This window comes from Oncorhynchus clarkii, chromosome 10 (assembly GCF_045791955.1).
Source record: "Oncorhynchus clarkii lewisi isolate Uvic-CL-2024 chromosome 10, UVic_Ocla_1.0, whole genome shotgun sequence".
In the NCBI taxonomy this organism is placed as follows: domain Eukaryota; kingdom Metazoa; phylum Chordata; class Actinopteri; order Salmoniformes; family Salmonidae; genus Oncorhynchus; species Oncorhynchus clarkii.
The window spans coordinates 51,660,187-51,677,489 of record NC_092156.1 but is presented as its reverse complement, the minus strand read 5'-3'; the positions used below and the strand labels follow the sequence as shown (position 1 = coordinate 51,677,489).

The window sequence follows — 17,303 nt, the reverse complement described above, 5'->3', positions numbered from 1 at the left end:
ATAGTTATTCTCGGCTGTATGGAATAACACTTGAGATTTCCTGGTGATTTCTGGTGCTAACAATGTAAGAAATAATATATAAAAAAAACAATCACTGCATAGTTTCCTAAGGACCTGAAGCAAGGCGACCATCTCTGTTGGCGACTCCTTGCAATCGTATAAGCGGGATAAATCCCTCCACACTGTACATTACCTTGGAAATAATGAACTCTGCGGAGGGACTCCACTCCGAATTGTCCCACTGTGTTGTCCATTATTCCTAAGGTAATGTACAGAATGTCGGCATTTATGCCTTACTTATACTATAGGGACTTTTTGTAGCCTCTATACACTTTATTGTGTCTTAATTCTGGCCCTGTGCTGATGATGTCTCTTGGCCTGTGCTGTGGGTGGTGCTGACTGAGAGTCCATTCTCCTCTGACCTTAGTGCTGCAGCTGGTCTGAGAGCCACACCCGATCGTGTGTGTGTGTATGTGTGTGTGTGTGTGTGAGAGTGTGAGTGAGAACCACACTTTCCTGTCTGGGCCCAGTGAGATTGAAGTAGAGAGTGTTTAAATTTAGCAGCCCCAGATCCCTATAGGATTACAGCACACACAGCTGAGAAACAAAACTTACAACACACACAGGGTGTTGCCACAGTAGCCTATATACAGTACTGGATGTTTTAGTAGGCTATAAAATACTTTTGGGTGTGTCCGTCTGTCTGTCTCTCAGTCATTGTTGATGTGTGTAGACTACTTTAGAAACATACAGTATATACCTTTAAAACACTGACAGGTTCCTTTTCCTGTCTTACCATAGACTCCCACATGGTGCTGAATGGGAACCACCAGCCTGAGGATGAGAGGACCCGTTCCGGCTCTGGCCCACACCCAGGCCCCCTGACCAGCACCATAGAGAGGGACCTCCAGGACATCATGGACTCTCTGGTGATGGATGACCCCCAGTCCTCCGGGAAGCTGGCCCACCACCCCATCCCTCAGTCCCCCCTCTCCCCCATGCTGAATGGGGGAGGACGTTACCTGCTCTACCCTCCCACCAGCCCTGGGGCCATGTCCATGGGCTCCAGCTATGAGAACGCCTCCCCACCCGGCCCCTTCTCCCCGCTCTCCTCTCCTCTGTCGGCTGCCAGTAGTGATGCTTTTCCAGGGCCTGATACTCCTCCAGTGCCTGCCCGCTCCTCCAGCTACACCCTCACCACCCAGACCCCTGTCACCCAGCCACGTACCACCCCTCCTGGGGGCTACAGTGGACCTGCTGATGTGCAGAGGGTCCCGGAGAGCCCCAGGCCTCTGAGGAGGGCCCTAGCGGAGTCCTTGCCAAGCCCCACTGCTTCCCGTAGAGGTGTGGGTCAAGACAGCCCAGTAGGCAGTTCAGAGACTCCTAGAGCAGTACATGGACCATCCCATATCCCAGTCTCCAGCGCCAGACTAAACTCTAAGTTCTCTGGATGTCAGGCATCCACGGCCCCCTCCAGCCCTAGGGTGAGGGTGGGTGGCTTAGGCTCTCGTCCTCCCAGCCCCCAGCACCTCTTCCAGGCCCAGTCCCACACAGACAGCCCTCAGCAGACACGTAGGACCCCAGAGCCCTCTGGACCCTCCAGCCTGAGGGAGCTACCCCCTCCCAGCCCCTCCATGTCTCGTAGAGGGGCTTCTCCAGCACAGGGCTCCCTCCAGGATAGGGGGCTGCGAGCCAGGAGTCCCTCTCCCACCTCCGGGGGAGGCAGGCAGCAGAAGGGCAGCCCGGGTATCGCCATTACCCCAGCCTTGGGCTCTCTGTCTGGTTCTGGGACAGGAACTGGGCCCTCTCCTCTCACGAGCCCCCAGGGACAGAGGAAGAAGTCTGGTAGTGCTGGGGCCACCAGGGACCCAGCTGGAGCATCTAGGGACCCCAAGGGGCCTTTACGGCCCCGGACCCGGGAACGCAAGAACAGCATCTCAGAGATCAGTGACAACGAGGATGAGCTGCTGGAGTACCACCGCTGGCAGAGAGAGGAGAGACTCCGCGAGCAGGAGATGGAGAAGCTGGTGAGTATTCAGGTGTGTGTGTGTGTGTGTGTGTGTGTGTGTGTGTGTGTGTGTGTGTGTGTGTGTGTGTGTGTGTGTGTGTGTGTGTGTGTGTGTGTGTGTGTGTGTGTGTGGAGGTGGGCGGCTATATGTGCTCAGAGGAGTCTAGTTCTATAAAGAGGAGGTGGTGTCTATATGTGCTGGGTGGGTGTTACAGTCTAGAGGAAGCTTGCCTTGAAATTGACTGCTGCACCCCCGCTCCTGTGTTGGATATATATAGCAGTCAGGGAGACACCCACGCCCTCAGCACATGGACTTTCAGACTCCCTAAGGAATTTACACAAGCATGTCACTCTGATTGCATCCCAAATGACACCCTATTCCCTACAGTGGGCTCCAAAATTACTGGCACCCCTGACTGGCAATGCACAAACAATACTTAAAAAAAATATAAATAATATAATTACAGAGAGAAACTCAAAATACCAACATGTGAGAAATAGTGTACTTTATTGATGTTTCAATGGAATCCACCAAAATAATTTATTGATTTAATTAAACATCTATATCCTCTACATCAAGGTTTCACAATTAATGGCACTCTTAAAGATTATTGTAAACATCTATCAACATTATTGTAAATTGTAAACATCTACCAAAATTACACCAGGAATTAAATTCCACTTATTTATGTTTATCTTAGTCTTAAGGAACTATATTGAGCCATTACATCCCTTCCTGTTTCACTAGGGTATACAAATGAGGTAACATGCATGCAATATCCCTTCAACATCCAACACCATGAAGAAAACAAAAGAACTGGCAGTTCAAAAGAGACAGATGGTCGTAGACCTTCATAAATCTGGTAGTGGCTACAAGAAGATCCACAAACAATTGAATATACCACTGAGCACTGTCAGGGCAATTATTTAAAAAAATCAAAAGATAAGGAACAGTTGAGAACCTCACGGGTAGAAGACGCAAGGATAGGGAGGAGGATGGTGAGAGAAGCAACAAAATCCCCAAGAATCACTGTGAAAGAATTGCAGGCCTTGGTGGCGTCTTGGGGTCACCAGGTTTAAAAAAGCACCATCAGATAGGCTCTTTGGAAGGGTTGCCAGAAGAAAGCCCTTTCTGACCCCAAGACACAGACAGATGCAAGTGCTTGGAGTTTCCTAAACGTCATTTAAATTATGACTGGAAGAAGGTGATCTGGTCAGATGAGACCACAATTGAACGTTTTGGTCAGATACAGCATCGGCATGTTTGGCATCGAAACAGAGATGCATTCCAGGAGAGGCACCTCATACCCACGATAAAATATGGTGGTGGATCAAATATGTTTTGGGGCTGTTTTAATTCCAGATCTCCAGGGGCACTGATTAAGATTGATGGCATAATGAATACCACCAAGTACCAGTCAATTTTGGCTGACAGTCAGGTTGCCTCTGCCAGAAGGCTGTGACTTGGCCGTAGGTGGATTTTCCAACAAGACAATGACCCCGAACATACCTCAAGATCCACACAGAAATGGTTCTGTGTCAACAAAATTTATGTTCTGCCATGGCCATCTCAGTCGCTGGACCTCAATCCAATCGAAAACCTGTGGGCTGGTTTGAAGAGGGCAGTTAATAAGCGCAAACCCCAAAATGGGAAGGATCTTGAAAGGATCTGAATAGAGAAAGGGTCCAAAACCCCTCCAAATGTGTTCCTTAACCTTGTCAAACATTACAGGAAAGACCTTTATCCTTGCCAGAGGTGGTTGCACTGAGTACTAAATGAGGAGTGCCAATAATTATGAATCCTTGATTTTGGTGAAATTGATTTTGTATTAAATAATTGTGTGATTTTGGTTGGTTCCATTGAAAAATGTATGAAGTACAGTATAAAGTACAGTATTTCTCACATGTTGATATTTTGAGTTTTGAGTCTCTATAATTATATTGTTTATATTTTTGAAGTATTGTTTGTGCATTGCCAGTCAGGGGTGCCAGTAATTTTGGAGCCCACTGTATATAGTGCACTACTTTGGACCAGAGCTCTATGGGCCCTGGTCAAAGGTAGCTCACTTTCAGGGAATAGGGTGCCATTTGGGGCACACACCTCTGACTGAGCCCAGGGGCATGGTGGCTCAGTCACCATGCAAACACACGCACACATGCGCGCGCACACACACACACACACACACACACACACACCACACACACACACACACACACACACACACACACACACACACACACACACACACACACACACACACACACACCACACACCACACACCACACACCACACACACACACACACACACACACCACTCCAGTAGCTCTGGGTTCATGCTCCTGGCAGATAGCAGCTGATGAGACCATGGGGGGGGGGGGCTATTTCTGGAGCCAAGAAGTCTCTGGGAACAAACAGGACAGTTATTGACAGCATTTTGCAATAAGCATGGGAGAGAGCCAGAGAGGGGGCAGAGTGTTAGCATGTATGGAAGAAAGGTCAGTCTGGTCAGAGCTGTGAGTTGGGAGGGAATGTGTCAGGGGCCTCATTTATAAACTTTGCATACGTACAAAATATACCCCAAAACTTGTGTGTCAATTTTCACGCAAAAGTTGGCGTTTATAAAAAACGGAATTTGACATGAGAAAGTGCTTATCTTACCACAAACTTTAGACAATGCCTACACACAATATCTAGTGGTTGAAGTTTTGCATTACAAGCATGTATTTTGTGAAAATAGGTTATATGATGACACCCTTATGCATAAAAAAGGAAAATATAGTAACAAGATGCAAACATTTGCCGTTAGCGAAATGAGCTAAAATCTTTTTCTTTTTTCTTTGCAATCGAAAATAATTACAAATAGGAATATATTCCATATTAATTTCCATTAACATTTACAGAATAAATTCCTCACCTTTTCTGACTGTGATGGTTTCAAATAAAATAATACAGTGGGGCAAAAAAGTATTTAGTCAGCCACCAATTGTGCAAGTTCTCCCACTTAAAAAGATGAGAGAGGCCTGTAATTTTCATCATAGGTACACTTCAACTATGACAGACAAAATGAGAAAAAAAATCCAGGAAATCACATTGTAGGATTTTTAATGTGCGTATTGTTGAGCTTATAATATAAGGAAATACAACTTTATCAACATTGTAAGCTAAATGGTCAGCCTCATAGCTCATAGTTTATGTGCAGTGGTTGTATGCCATCCCAGATCTGTTCGAGTCTGTTTTGTACCGTAGACATATTTTTCATCTTCCCAGGGAAGTAGGATGCTCTTAAAATTTCGAGCCCTGGAGGGAATTATTTTATAAAGACATAAAAAGCATGTGGTTTTAATTGTTATATTGCAATATTTTATAGGCTACTAAGGGTGGCCAACAATCCTCCAGGAGAGCCTTAAAAGGGGAGTGTTGTATTTTCAGATATGCAAAAAAGCCAATAGGCAGAGTGTATACTAATTTTTGTCTGGTTCTCTATGGTAAAAAAAGATAGTAATGCTTTTTATTTTGTAATGTGGCATCCTTGCATCATACAATGTTGTAAAAATGGTGTTAGAGACTTTAATAAATCAGCAAAAAAAAATCTGTTCTACAACCCTGTAGGCTGTCTCATTGCCATTGGTTATCAGTCCTACCAATATTGTGTTGTCAGCAAACTTGAAGATGGTGTTGGAGTCGTGCGTGGCCACACAGTCGTAGGTGAACAGGGAGTTCATGAGGGGATTAAGCACACGCCCCTGAGGGACCCCCGTGTTGATGGTCAGCGTGGCGGAGGTGTTGTTGCCTATCCTCACCACCTGCTTTCAGGAAGTCCACGATCCAGTTGCAGAGGGAAGTGTGAACCTCAACACGGGGTCCCCTCCGGGGTGCGTGCTTAGTCCCCTCCTGTACTCCCTGTTCACCCACGACTGTGTGGCCAAGCATGACTCCAACACCATCATTAAGTTGCTGAAGACACAAAGGTGGTAAGCCTGATCACTGACAACAATGAGATAGCCTATAGGTATTAGGTCAGAGACCTGGCAGTGTGGTGCCAGGACAACAACCTCTCCCTCAACGTGAGTAAGACAAAGGAGATGATCTTGGACTACAGGAAAAGGAGGGCCGAACACACCCAATTCACATTGACAGGGTTGTAGTGGAGCGGGTCGCCTTTTCCCCCTCAGGAGACAGAAAATATTTGGCATGGGTCCCCAGATCCTCAAAAAGTTATACAGCTGCACCATTGAGAGAAACTGTTCGGCATCCGACCTTAAGACGCTACAGAGGGTAGTGCGTACAGCCTAGTACATCACTGGGGCCAAGCTTCCTGCTATCCAGGACCTACTGCATATATTAGGCGGTGTCAGAGGAAGGCACAAAAAATTGTCAAAGATTCCAGTCACCCAAGTCATAGACTGTTCTTTGCTACCGCAAGGCAAGCGGTACTGGAGCGCCAAGTCTATGTCCAAAAGGCTCCTTAACAGCTTCTAACCACAAGCCGTAAGACTGCTGAACAATTAATCAAATGGCCACCCAGACTATTTGCACTGACACCCCCCCACTTCTTTTTACACTGAGAGAAAGAATGAAAAAATAATCATTTGATTTAATGGCGTAATTGGGTCATTTTCCCCCTTTGTTTATTCATTCCCAGGAGCGGAAAAAAATATAAATAAATGATATTAAACATTAAATATAAAATCGAACAGCTATTGATTTGAATATATTGTGGCTGAAATGTTAATGCCAGCTTTTTCAGATTTACAAGCTGTTTACTCTCTATGCATAGTCACTTTACCCCTACCTACATGTACAAATTACCTCAACTAACCTGTACCCTCGCAAATTGACTCGGTAACGGTACCCTATGTATATAAACTCAGCAGAAAAGGAAACGGCCCTGTCTTTCAAAGATAATTCTTAAAATCCAAATTACTTCACAGATCTTCATTGTAAAGGGTTTAAACACTGTTTCCCATGCTTGTTCAATGAACCATAAACAATTAATGAACATGCATCTGTGGAACGGTCGATAAGACACGAACAGCTTACAGACGGTAGGCAATTAAGGTCACAGTTGTGAAAACTTAGGACACTATAAAGAGGCCTTTCTACTGACTCTGAAAAACACCAAAAGAAAGATGCCCAGGGTCCCTGCTCATCTGCGTGAACGTGCTTTAGGCATGCTGCAAGGAGGCATGAGGACAGCAGATATGGCCAGGGCAATAAATTGCAATGTCCGTACAGGGAGACTGGACGGACAGCTGATCGTCCTCGCAGTGGCAGACCACGTGTAACAATACCTGCACAGGATCGGTACTTCCGAATATCACACCTGCGGGACAGGTACAGGATGGCAACAACAACTGACCGAGGTACATCAGGAACGCACCGTCCCTCCATCAGTGCTCAGACTGTCCGCAATAGGCTGAGAGAGGCTGGACTGAGGGCTTGTAGGCCTGTTGTAAGGCAGGTCCTCACCAGACATCACCGGCAACAATGTCGCCTATGGGCACAAACCTACCGTCGCTGGACCAGACAGGACTGGCAAAAAGTGCTGATGAGTCGCGGTTTTGTCTCACCAGGGGTGATTGTCGGATTCGCATTTATCATTAAAGGAATGTTATAAGAGTGTTATAACGAGGCCTGTACTCTGGAGCAGGATCGATTTGGAGGTAGAGGGTCCGTCATGGTCTGCGGCGGTGTGTCACAGCATCATCGGACTGAGCTTGTTGTTATTGCAAGCAATCTCAATGCTGTGTGTTACAGGGAAGACATCCTCCTTCCTCATGTGGTACCCTTCCTGCAGGCTCATCCTAACATGACCCTCCAGCATGACAATGCCACCAGCCATACTGCTCGTTCTGTGCGTGATTTCCTGCAAGACAGGAATGTCAATGTTCTGCCATTGCCAGCAAAGAGCCCAGATCTCAATCCCATTGAGCACATCTGGGACCTGTTGGATCGGAGGGTGAGGGCTAGGGCCATTCCCCCAGAAATGTCTGGAAACTTGCAGGTGCCTTGGTGGAAGAGTGGGGTAACATCTCACAGCAAGAAGTGGCAAATCTGGTACAGTCCATGAGGAGGAGATGCACTGCAGTACATAATGCAGCCGGTTGCCACACCAGATACTGACTGTTACTTTTGATTTTGACTCCCCCATTGGACACATTATTCCATTTCTGTTAGTCACATTGTCTGTGGATCTTGTTCAGTTTATGTCTCAGTTTTTGAATCTTGTTATGTTCATACAAATATTTACACAAGTTTGCTGAAAATAAACGCAGTGGACAGGGAGAGGACGTTTCTTTTTTTGCTTAGTTTAGCTTCATTATTGTTATTCTATTGTTCTTTTTAAAAATGTAATTACATTTTTTACTTTATTTAGTAAATATTTTCTTATCTATATTTTCTTTAAACAGTGTTGTTTGCAGTGTTGGTTAAGGGCTTGTAAGTAAGCATTTCACTCTAAGGTCTACTACACCTGTTGTATTCGTCGCATGTGACAAATAAAGTTTGATTTGATACAACAAGGATACTATTCGTCCCATCTCTCATTTAATTGGAACTACTTCACAGTAGATAAGCTATTTCAAGTATTTTGCTCTATGCGATCCGGAGCATGATAAAAAAAAATAGGCAACAGGAGATCTTAAAGGAATACTTCCGGATTTTGGCAATGAGTCAGATAAACTCGGGAATGCCATTTGTATGTCTCTACGTGCTGTGTGAAGGGAGTTGCTAACTAGCACTAGCGCAATTGCTAACTAGTGTTAGCGCAATGACTGGAAGTTTACAGGTTTCTGCTAGCATGCTAGCCAATACCCATCTGCTACGGTGCTGATGGACTGTCTATCTGTGTTTCTGTGTCTGTGTGTGTGTCTGTGTGTACATGCATGTGTATGTAATCGCGAGTTGATCAGATATCCAAATTCTTTACACAGGATTACACTTATCCTCATAATGTTATTTTATGAGTAAGAGAGATAAAGAAAAATGCGGGGAGAAGGATAAGATAACAAAGCTAAAAGGATCAGAGCGAGAGAGAGAGAGAGAGCTTTTATGTTGTCCTCTCTCCTGTCATGTGCTGTCAGTGAGGTAATGTGGGTCATGGTGTATCTGTGGTCTAATTCCCAGAAAGAGTAGGGGCAGAGCAGCCCATAGAAATTGAATTGCTAAAATGGAAAAAGACCCTCAGACCACAGCAATTTGACTGTACAGTCACAGCGCTGACTGAAAATAGAGCCAGTCTGAAAGACAAGTCCGCTCACTCAACAGTTTTAACTAACTCAAAGATATCCAGTTTCCAGCAGAGCCATAGATAGAGATTGGTTTCCGTTGTAGATTTAGGTCATTATCAGAGGCCCATACCTTTGTACTGTATCTGTATCTGTTCCTGGTTTACCCCGGCCTACCCTGGCTGTTTGACTGTTGTTGCCTTTGGAACTGTTTGTAGTTTAGGCTACTCACCATCAGGGGGCAACCAAGTACCATATCCTTGAACCTACAAACGTGGAGGATTTTTTAGAGTAGGATTAACTTGTGCTAGGAAGGTTATTAATTGTACCTGTTACTAGATATAGTGATGTCAGTTCAGCCTGCTCTCTTTGTGTCATGCTGTGGTGCTTTGGTAGACTGACTGCCGACATCTCCTTTTTAAATTTTTATCATATTCACTTTGGGATTAACAGATCCTTCTTCCAAGACTGGAATGAATGACACAAAGAACAAACTGGCAGTTACCTTTCTCACTGTTCCACTGAACAACATTTGGGCGTCTTGTTGCTGTTGTTAAACTCTGAATCCAGTCTTAAGGAATTTGACTGTAGGACCCTATGTAAATGCAATCAAAATATGTAATATCCTGACAAAAAGGCTGAGTGTTCCACGCTAAGCCATAAGGAATGTCTGAATGTTTGTAGATACTTAGAAAGTATATTATAGTTGGGCATTCACAGGCTTTTCTCTCACTCTCTTGTGCATTTCCTCCCTGGTGGTTTCACAAACATGTTACACGGGTCATTAGTGGGTGGGTGGCATGAGACATTTGTTCTTTTGTTTCAGTCACAGTGTTGTTTACACACACACACACACACACACACACACACACACACACACACACACACACACACATACACACACACACACACAGCGTTAAGTACCCTATTCTGACCCTCATGTTGTAGACTTAAGACACAGCTATGTATATGGCTCTAAATGCTGATTCTGACACCTCTTTTCACAAGAGTTGGCCTTTTACAATATGCCTGTATTGATTTGAAATCCCTTTTCAGTCTGGGCAACAGTGGTCATGGGTTCATATGATTTTAGCTGTTTGCCAAGAGTTTTGACAAAATAATATACCGTAATAATCATAATATCTACAAATGTACCTATACCGAGTTGTACTTTGTAGGTGCAGTATGATTCAATTTGTTATATGCAGAGTGACAATACATAGCAGTACGTGTGAATACATTGCATGACTCCATCAACCTGTTTGCAGGTCATGGTGAGCTGTGGTGTCTGTCATCTCATTCCACTATTATCATTTAGCCTAGCTTCTCTGGCCTGAATGGTGTGGAGTAATGGGAGGCATGGGTGGCATGTCCTTCCAATGGTACTGCCAACCTGGCTGCTCTACAGGCAGACTAGAGGCCATATGTATATGGTAGAAATGAAGTAGGACCTACATACACGATTACTTCACTAGATACCTTTAATCAGTCTAGTAAATACACAACATTTGAATCAAAGTTTTCTTCAGCAAGCTCAGCACCCCCTAACAAGTGATGTTTGTTTAACTATACAGACTATATGTACTGTGTGTGGTACACAGTGTAGTGGGGCAGAGTGGAGATACATGTGAGGGTAAATGACTGCAGCAGATGGTGAGGTCAGAGGTGAAAGGTCGGCTGAAGACACTGATGGGGTCACAAAATGGGTAGCAGCAGGGGGTACTAAGGGAATGATGGTAGCATCGTGTGTGTGTGTGTGTGTGTGTGTGTGTGTGTGTGTGTGTGTGTGTGTGTGTGTGTGTGTGATAGCTGTGTTTTTGTTTGTGTTACTTAATGTGTCTATATTGAGTGTGTGCGTATCTGTATATTTGTACTGGAAGTAGGTGCATTGGTTTACACCTTTATTTGGTTGGTGTATATGTGAGTTAATGTTAGTTAGGTTTAGCTTAGGTGCTCTCAACATATCTGTTTCCTAAGAGGTGGTCAAGCAGCTAGAATAGTGCTCTATGGAAGTCTAAAATATATGTGATTTAGAAGAAGAAAGCTCTAGCCTGGTTGGGGCCAGAGAGAAAGTTGAACACTTTCCCTGTTCTATATCAAAATACAGACCTAGCCTATACAGTATGAGTCTGGCATGATGGCTAGAGGACCCCTGTAAAGGGACAGTTATGCTCATGCCTGTTCCGTCACTTCTGGTGTCTGGTTACAGTCAGCCAATAGGAACAGCCGATGGCTCTGAGACAGCTGCCTGGACGGGACAATGTCACACAAGGACAATTTTAGAGGCAATCTGAGCTGTGTCATTGTGTGGTTTATAGGCCTTCTTACCACTTTGCTCTGTGTGTGTGTGTGTGCGCGCATGTGCGTGTGGATGTGTGTGTAGGAGCGACAGAGGTTGGAGACCATCCTTAGCCTGTGTGCGGAGTACACCAACTCTCCCCAGTGTCTGGGTGGTGAGACAGGGAGTACAACAGGGCACTTCCCTGGACCAGGGGAGGGGGGCTCTAGAGAGAGACCCTGTACAGAGACAGGTGGTGGGGCGACTCAGCGAGGAGGAGTGACTCAGAGGCAGAGAGAGAGTGACGAGGAGAACCAGAGAGAGGAGTCCAGCAGCACAGAGAGCACTCACCAGGAGGTGAGAAAAAATACACGCACGCACAAACAAACACACACACGCGACGCAGGCACTCACACACACAACGCAGGCACTCACACACACAAGCACACATGCATGCTCAAGCAGACAAACACACGCACACACTCATTCTCAGACGGTGCAATTGCCGTACCATGTGGTAATACAGACCGACAGGATGCTCCTGACGGTGCATCTGTAGACGTTTGTGAAGGTCTTAGGGGCCAAGTAGAATTTCTTCAGCCTCCTGAAGTTGAAGAGGCATTGTTGCGCCTTCTTCACCACACTGTCGGTGTGAAGGGACCATTTCAGGTCCTCAGTGATGTGCACGCCGATGGACTTGAAGCTTTTGACCCTCTCCACTACGGCCCTGTCGTTGTGGATCCCTTCACACCAACGTGCTCTCTCTACTGTGTCCTGTAGTCCACGATCAGCACCTTCATTTTGTTGACGTTGAGGGAGAGGTCATATTCATGGTACCACGCTGCCAGGACTCTCACCTCCTTCCTGTAGGCTGTCTTGTCGTTGTTGGTAATAAGGCTGTGGTGTCGTCAGCAAACTTGATGATTGAGTTGAAGACGTGCGTGGCCACACAGTCATGGGTGAACAGGGAGTACAGGAGGGGGCTGAGCACACACCCGTGTGGGACCCCCGTGTTGAGGATCAGTGTGGCAGGGGTGTTGTTGCCTAACTTCACCACCTGGGGTTGGCCCATCAGAAAGTCTAAGACCCAGTTGCACAGAAAGAGTTTCAGACCCAGGGCCCAAGGCTTGGTGATGAGCTTGGAGGGCACTATGGTGTTGAAGGGTGAGCTGTAGTTGATGAACAGCATTCTTACATTGGTAATCCTTCTTCCAGGTGGGATATTGCAGTGTGCAGTGCAATGGCGATTACATAATCTGTTTAACAATTGGGCGGTATGGAAATTGTAGTGGGTTTAGGGTGTCGGGTAAGGTGGAGGTGATATTATCCTTAACTAGCCTATCAAAGCACTTTATGATGACATAAGTGACTGCTATGAGGGGATACTCACTCACTCAGTTAACTTGGGTACAGGAACAATGGTGGACATTTTGAAGTAAGTGGGGATAACAGACTGGGGTAGGGAGAGATTGAACATGTCCGTAAACAATATAGCCAGCTGGTTGGCATATGCTCTAAGGGTGTGGCTTGGGATGCAGTCTTGCGAGGGGTTATTAACACACTTAAATGTTTTACTCACGTCGGCCACAGCGATCAGGAGTCCTCGTGATTCCTCGTGAGTGGCATGGGCCCATGTCGGCGGCTCAGTGTTCTCTGAATGTTCTCTTTTATTATGTAAGTACTCACATTGGTGCATGTGTGCTTTATCCAGCAGGAAGACTCAGGGTCAGGGTTAGGTCTGGGTGTGTCAAGGTTAGGATCAGGATCAGGTGTGTCTGGGCGTCAGGAGCAGCAGTACCTGGAGGAGGAGAGGACCAGGGTTCTGTCCAGGGTGGATAAGCTGAAACACAGAGTCACAGAGCTGGAGCAGCAGCTACAGGAGTCCAGACAGGAGGTAGGTTAACAAACAGCAACCCTTGTCCATTTCCCGTAAGCACTGCACTACTCTCCAGTTGTAAGTGCACTGTTAAAATAAAGTGATTTGTAACACTTAAACTAGTGGCAACTGAGCTGCCACCAACTTAATCAAAACTAAATCTTAACTTTGCGGGAGGTTAGAGCGTTGTGAGTCGGTAACCAAAAGTTGGCTGATTCGAATTCCGGAGCTAACAAACATTTAAAAATAATAATTTTGCTGTGCCCTTTGAGCAAGGCGCTGAACCTTAATTGCTTCAGGGGTGCAATACAATGACGACCCTGGCCGTGACCCCACTTTTTTATTACAAACTTTATATATATATATTTTACTTTATTTAATTAGGCAAGTCACTTGTGTGTAACAGGAAAAAGAGAAGTAACTTCTACCTGATACAGCCAGCTAAGGATGGACTTTAGAGTCTGGTTCCTCTCCAGGTTTCTTGCCGCTGTGCTTCTACTTGCTCTTTGTGAGTCTAGGCCGAGTTACTGTAAACTAAGCACTGTTGTCTTGTTTGCCTGTCTGTCCCTCCTAGGCGGAGATGGAGAGGGCTCTGCTGCAGGGGGAGAGGCAGGCTGAGCAGGAGCAGGTCGAGGCAGAGACAGAGATCATCTCTCAGCTCCAGTCTAAACTCAGCCAGCTGGACAGGGCCACCCAGAGGGAGAAAGACAAGGTAGGACCGGTCTAGTAACAGATCACACAGCTACACAGCTACCTACACGTGCACGCATGCAAGTGTGCATAGAATTTGTACTAGTAGTTGTACATCAAAGTATCAATGATCAACCTTAATTTATATGGCCAAGTGTGTTGAGTACTGATAGCTATACACTTTTCAGCTTATTTTTTTCCTTTTGACACAAAAAGATGCTTGAAGCCTAGCAACCTTAACCCCCGGCACCCTAATCCTCCTACCCCATCACTCACCTACTGCCTTTGACCTCTCTTTAAAGCTGCTTGGCTGCATGGCGTGGTTTTGAGCCGTGTGTTTTGTTTCTCCCTGGGACGATGTGTGAGCGTGTGTGTGTACGGTGTGTGCGTGTGTGTGTACGGTGTGTGTGTATGGTGTGTGTATGTGGTTTGTGTTCTAGGGGAGGGCTAATGTGTCTACTGAGCGGCAGCTGCTGGAGAGACTTCATGAGGGGTACAGTGAGCTGAAGAGCCAGGTTCATAACTGTCCTGAATCTCTGAGGGAACAGTTACAGGAGCAGCTACGGAGGGTCAGTGCTCTTCACACACCCTAGTCCACTAGAACTAGAACACTAGGAAATAGAACACTAGGAAATAGAACACTAGAACTAGAACACTAGAACTAGAACACTAGAACTTGAACACTAGAATTAGAACACTAGAATTAGAACACTAGAATTAGAACACTAGAATTAGAACACTAGAACTAGAACACTAGAACTAGAAACTGGGAACTAGATCACTGGAACTAGAACACTAGAACTAGAACACTAGAACTAGAACACTAGAAATAGATCACTAGAACACTAGAATTAGAACACTAGAACTAGAACACTGGAACTAGAAACTGGGAACTAGATCACTGGAACTAGAACACTAGAACTAGAACACTAGAACTAGAACACTAGAACTAGAACACTAGAAATAGATCACTAGAACTAGACCACTAGAATTAGAACACTAGAACTAGAACACTAGAAATAGATCACTAGGAACTAGAACACTAGGAACTAAAACACTAGGAACTTGAACAGTGGAACTTGAACAGTGGAACTTGAACAGTGGAACTTGAACAGTGGAACTTGAACAGTGGAACTTGAACATTAGAAATTGAACACTAGAACTAGAATGCTAGAATTAGAAGACTAGGGGCTGTATTTTTGGCTGTGTCAAACGCACGTTAGTTTGCAATTTCACATTTAAAAATTGGCGCACTGGCATTTTCCAGCACAATGCCAGGTTCGGCAATTTATCTGTCTAACATAAGCTCACTTGCACTGAGGTGGGAGGGGTGGCAATATTTGAGGTGTGTTCTTTGAGGTGTGTCCAAGCACAACAGTGTACATTTCATGCAGTGCTAATTGTAAGTTTTAAGACCCACAAAAAGCAGCTGTTAACGGTTACGCAGTGTATAATGGCATGGATTTTGAGAGCTGAAGCGCAGCATATCCAGCCATGACGCACAGTGCCCATGGAAGGAGAGATGTACCTTTTTGCGCCAGTGAATCTCGTATTTAGAAACATAAAACATTTTTTTTTTGTTTCCCACCATTTTGTTTAATTTGATTAAAAACCAAGCCTACCCTTAATCAAGGCCGGTTTAGCAGCATCACATAGGTGCATATTTTTATCCTTGCCATTAGCCAAAAGTAGCTTATGAATAAAGGGGTTTTAAATGGTCTACTGTCGTGGCCAAAAGTTTTGAGAATGACACAAATATTAATTTCCACAAAGTTTGCCGCTTCAGTGTCTTTAGATATGTTTGTCAGATTACTATGGAATACTGAAGTATAATTACAAGCATTTCATAAGTGTCAAAGGCTTTTATTGACAATTACATGAAGTTGATGCAAAGAGTCAATATTTGCAGTGTTGACCCTTCGTTTTCAAGACCTCTGCAATCTGCCATGGTATGCTGTCAATTAACTTCTGGGCCACATCCTGACTGATGGCAGCCCATTCTTGCATAATCAATGTTTGGAGTTCAGAATTTGTGGGTTTTTGTTTGCCCACCGCCTCTTGAGGATTGACCACAAGTTCTCAATGGGATTAAGGTCTGGGGAGTTTCCTGGCCATGGACCCAAAATATTGATGTTTTGTTCCCCAAGCCACTTAGTTATCACTTTTGCCTTATGGCAAGGTGCTCCATCATGCTGGAAAAAGCATTGTTTGTCACCAAACTGTTCCTGGATGGTTGGGATAAGTTGCTCTCGAAGGATGTGTTGGTACCATTTTTTATTCATGCCTGTGTTCTTAGGCCAAATTGTGAGTGAGCCCACTCCCTTGGCTGAGAAGCAACCCCACACATGAATGGTCTCAGGATGCTTTACTGTTGGCATGATACAGGAATGATGGTAGCGCTCACCTTGTCTTCTCCGGACAAGCTTTTTTCTGGATGCCCCAAACAATCGGAAAGGGGATTCATCAGAGAAAATGACTTTACCCCAGTCCTCAGCAGTCCAATCCCTGTACCTTTTGCAGAATATCAGTCTGTCCCTGATGTTTTTCCTGGAGAGAAGTGGCTTCTTTGCTGCCCTTCTTGACACCAGGCCATCCTCCAAAAGTCTTCACCTCACTGTGCATGCAGATGCACTCACACCTGCCTGCTGCCATTCCTGAGCAAGCTCTGTACTGGTGGTGCCCCGATCCTGCAGCTGAATCAACTTTAGGAGACGGTTCTGGCGCTTGCTGGACTTTCTTGGGCGCCCTGAAGCCTTCTTTACATACCTTTACAACAATTGAACTGCTCTCCTTGAAGTTCTTGTTGATCCGATAAATGGTTGATTTAGGTGCAATCTTACTGGCAGCAATATCCTTGCCTGTGAAGCCCTTTTTGTGCAAAGCAATGATGATAGTTTCCTTGCATGTAACCATGGTTGACAGAGGAAGAACAATGATTTCAAGCACCATCCTCCTTTTGAAGCTTCCAGTCTGTTATTCGAACTCAATCAGCATGACAGAGTGATCTCCAGCCTTGTCCTCGTCAACACTGTCGTGTCTTTGGCTATGCCAGATTAAGTGATATGACATGCTATTCTATAAAATAATTTATCCGTAATAAATTTTACCTGATTGAGCTAATCATGTAAATGTAATTAACTAGATAGTCGGGGAACCACAAAATAACATTTATAGAGCTGTTATCTTCCGAATAAACTCTTAAAGACCTAGTAATATTTTACATC

At 45.1% G+C, this 17,303-nt stretch overlaps 1 protein-coding gene across 8 annotated transcripts in view; it reads left to right on the top strand.

Moving 5' to 3' along the window:
- The window catches only part of LOC139418740 (pleckstrin homology-like domain, family B, member 1a), an 84,152-nt gene that overhangs the window by 39,904 nt on the left and 26,945 nt on the right, over window positions 1-17,303 (top strand). For 5 of the 8 annotated variants that reach the window (XM_071168408.1, XM_071168413.1, XM_071168412.1 and 2 more), the window contains exons 6-10: window positions 802-2,027; window positions 11,619-11,870; window positions 13,225-13,407; window positions 13,964-14,101; window positions 14,520-14,648. In XM_071168408.1, the coding sequence (XP_071024509.1) occupies window positions 802-2,027; window positions 11,619-11,870; window positions 13,225-13,407; window positions 13,964-14,101; window positions 14,520-14,648 (1,928 nt within the window). The remainder of the gene's footprint in view (window positions 1-801; window positions 2,028-11,618; window positions 11,871-13,224; window positions 13,408-13,963; window positions 14,102-14,519; window positions 14,649-17,303) is intronic. The other 3 variants (XM_071168409.1, XM_071168411.1, XM_071168414.1) reach the window with 1 other exon arrangement.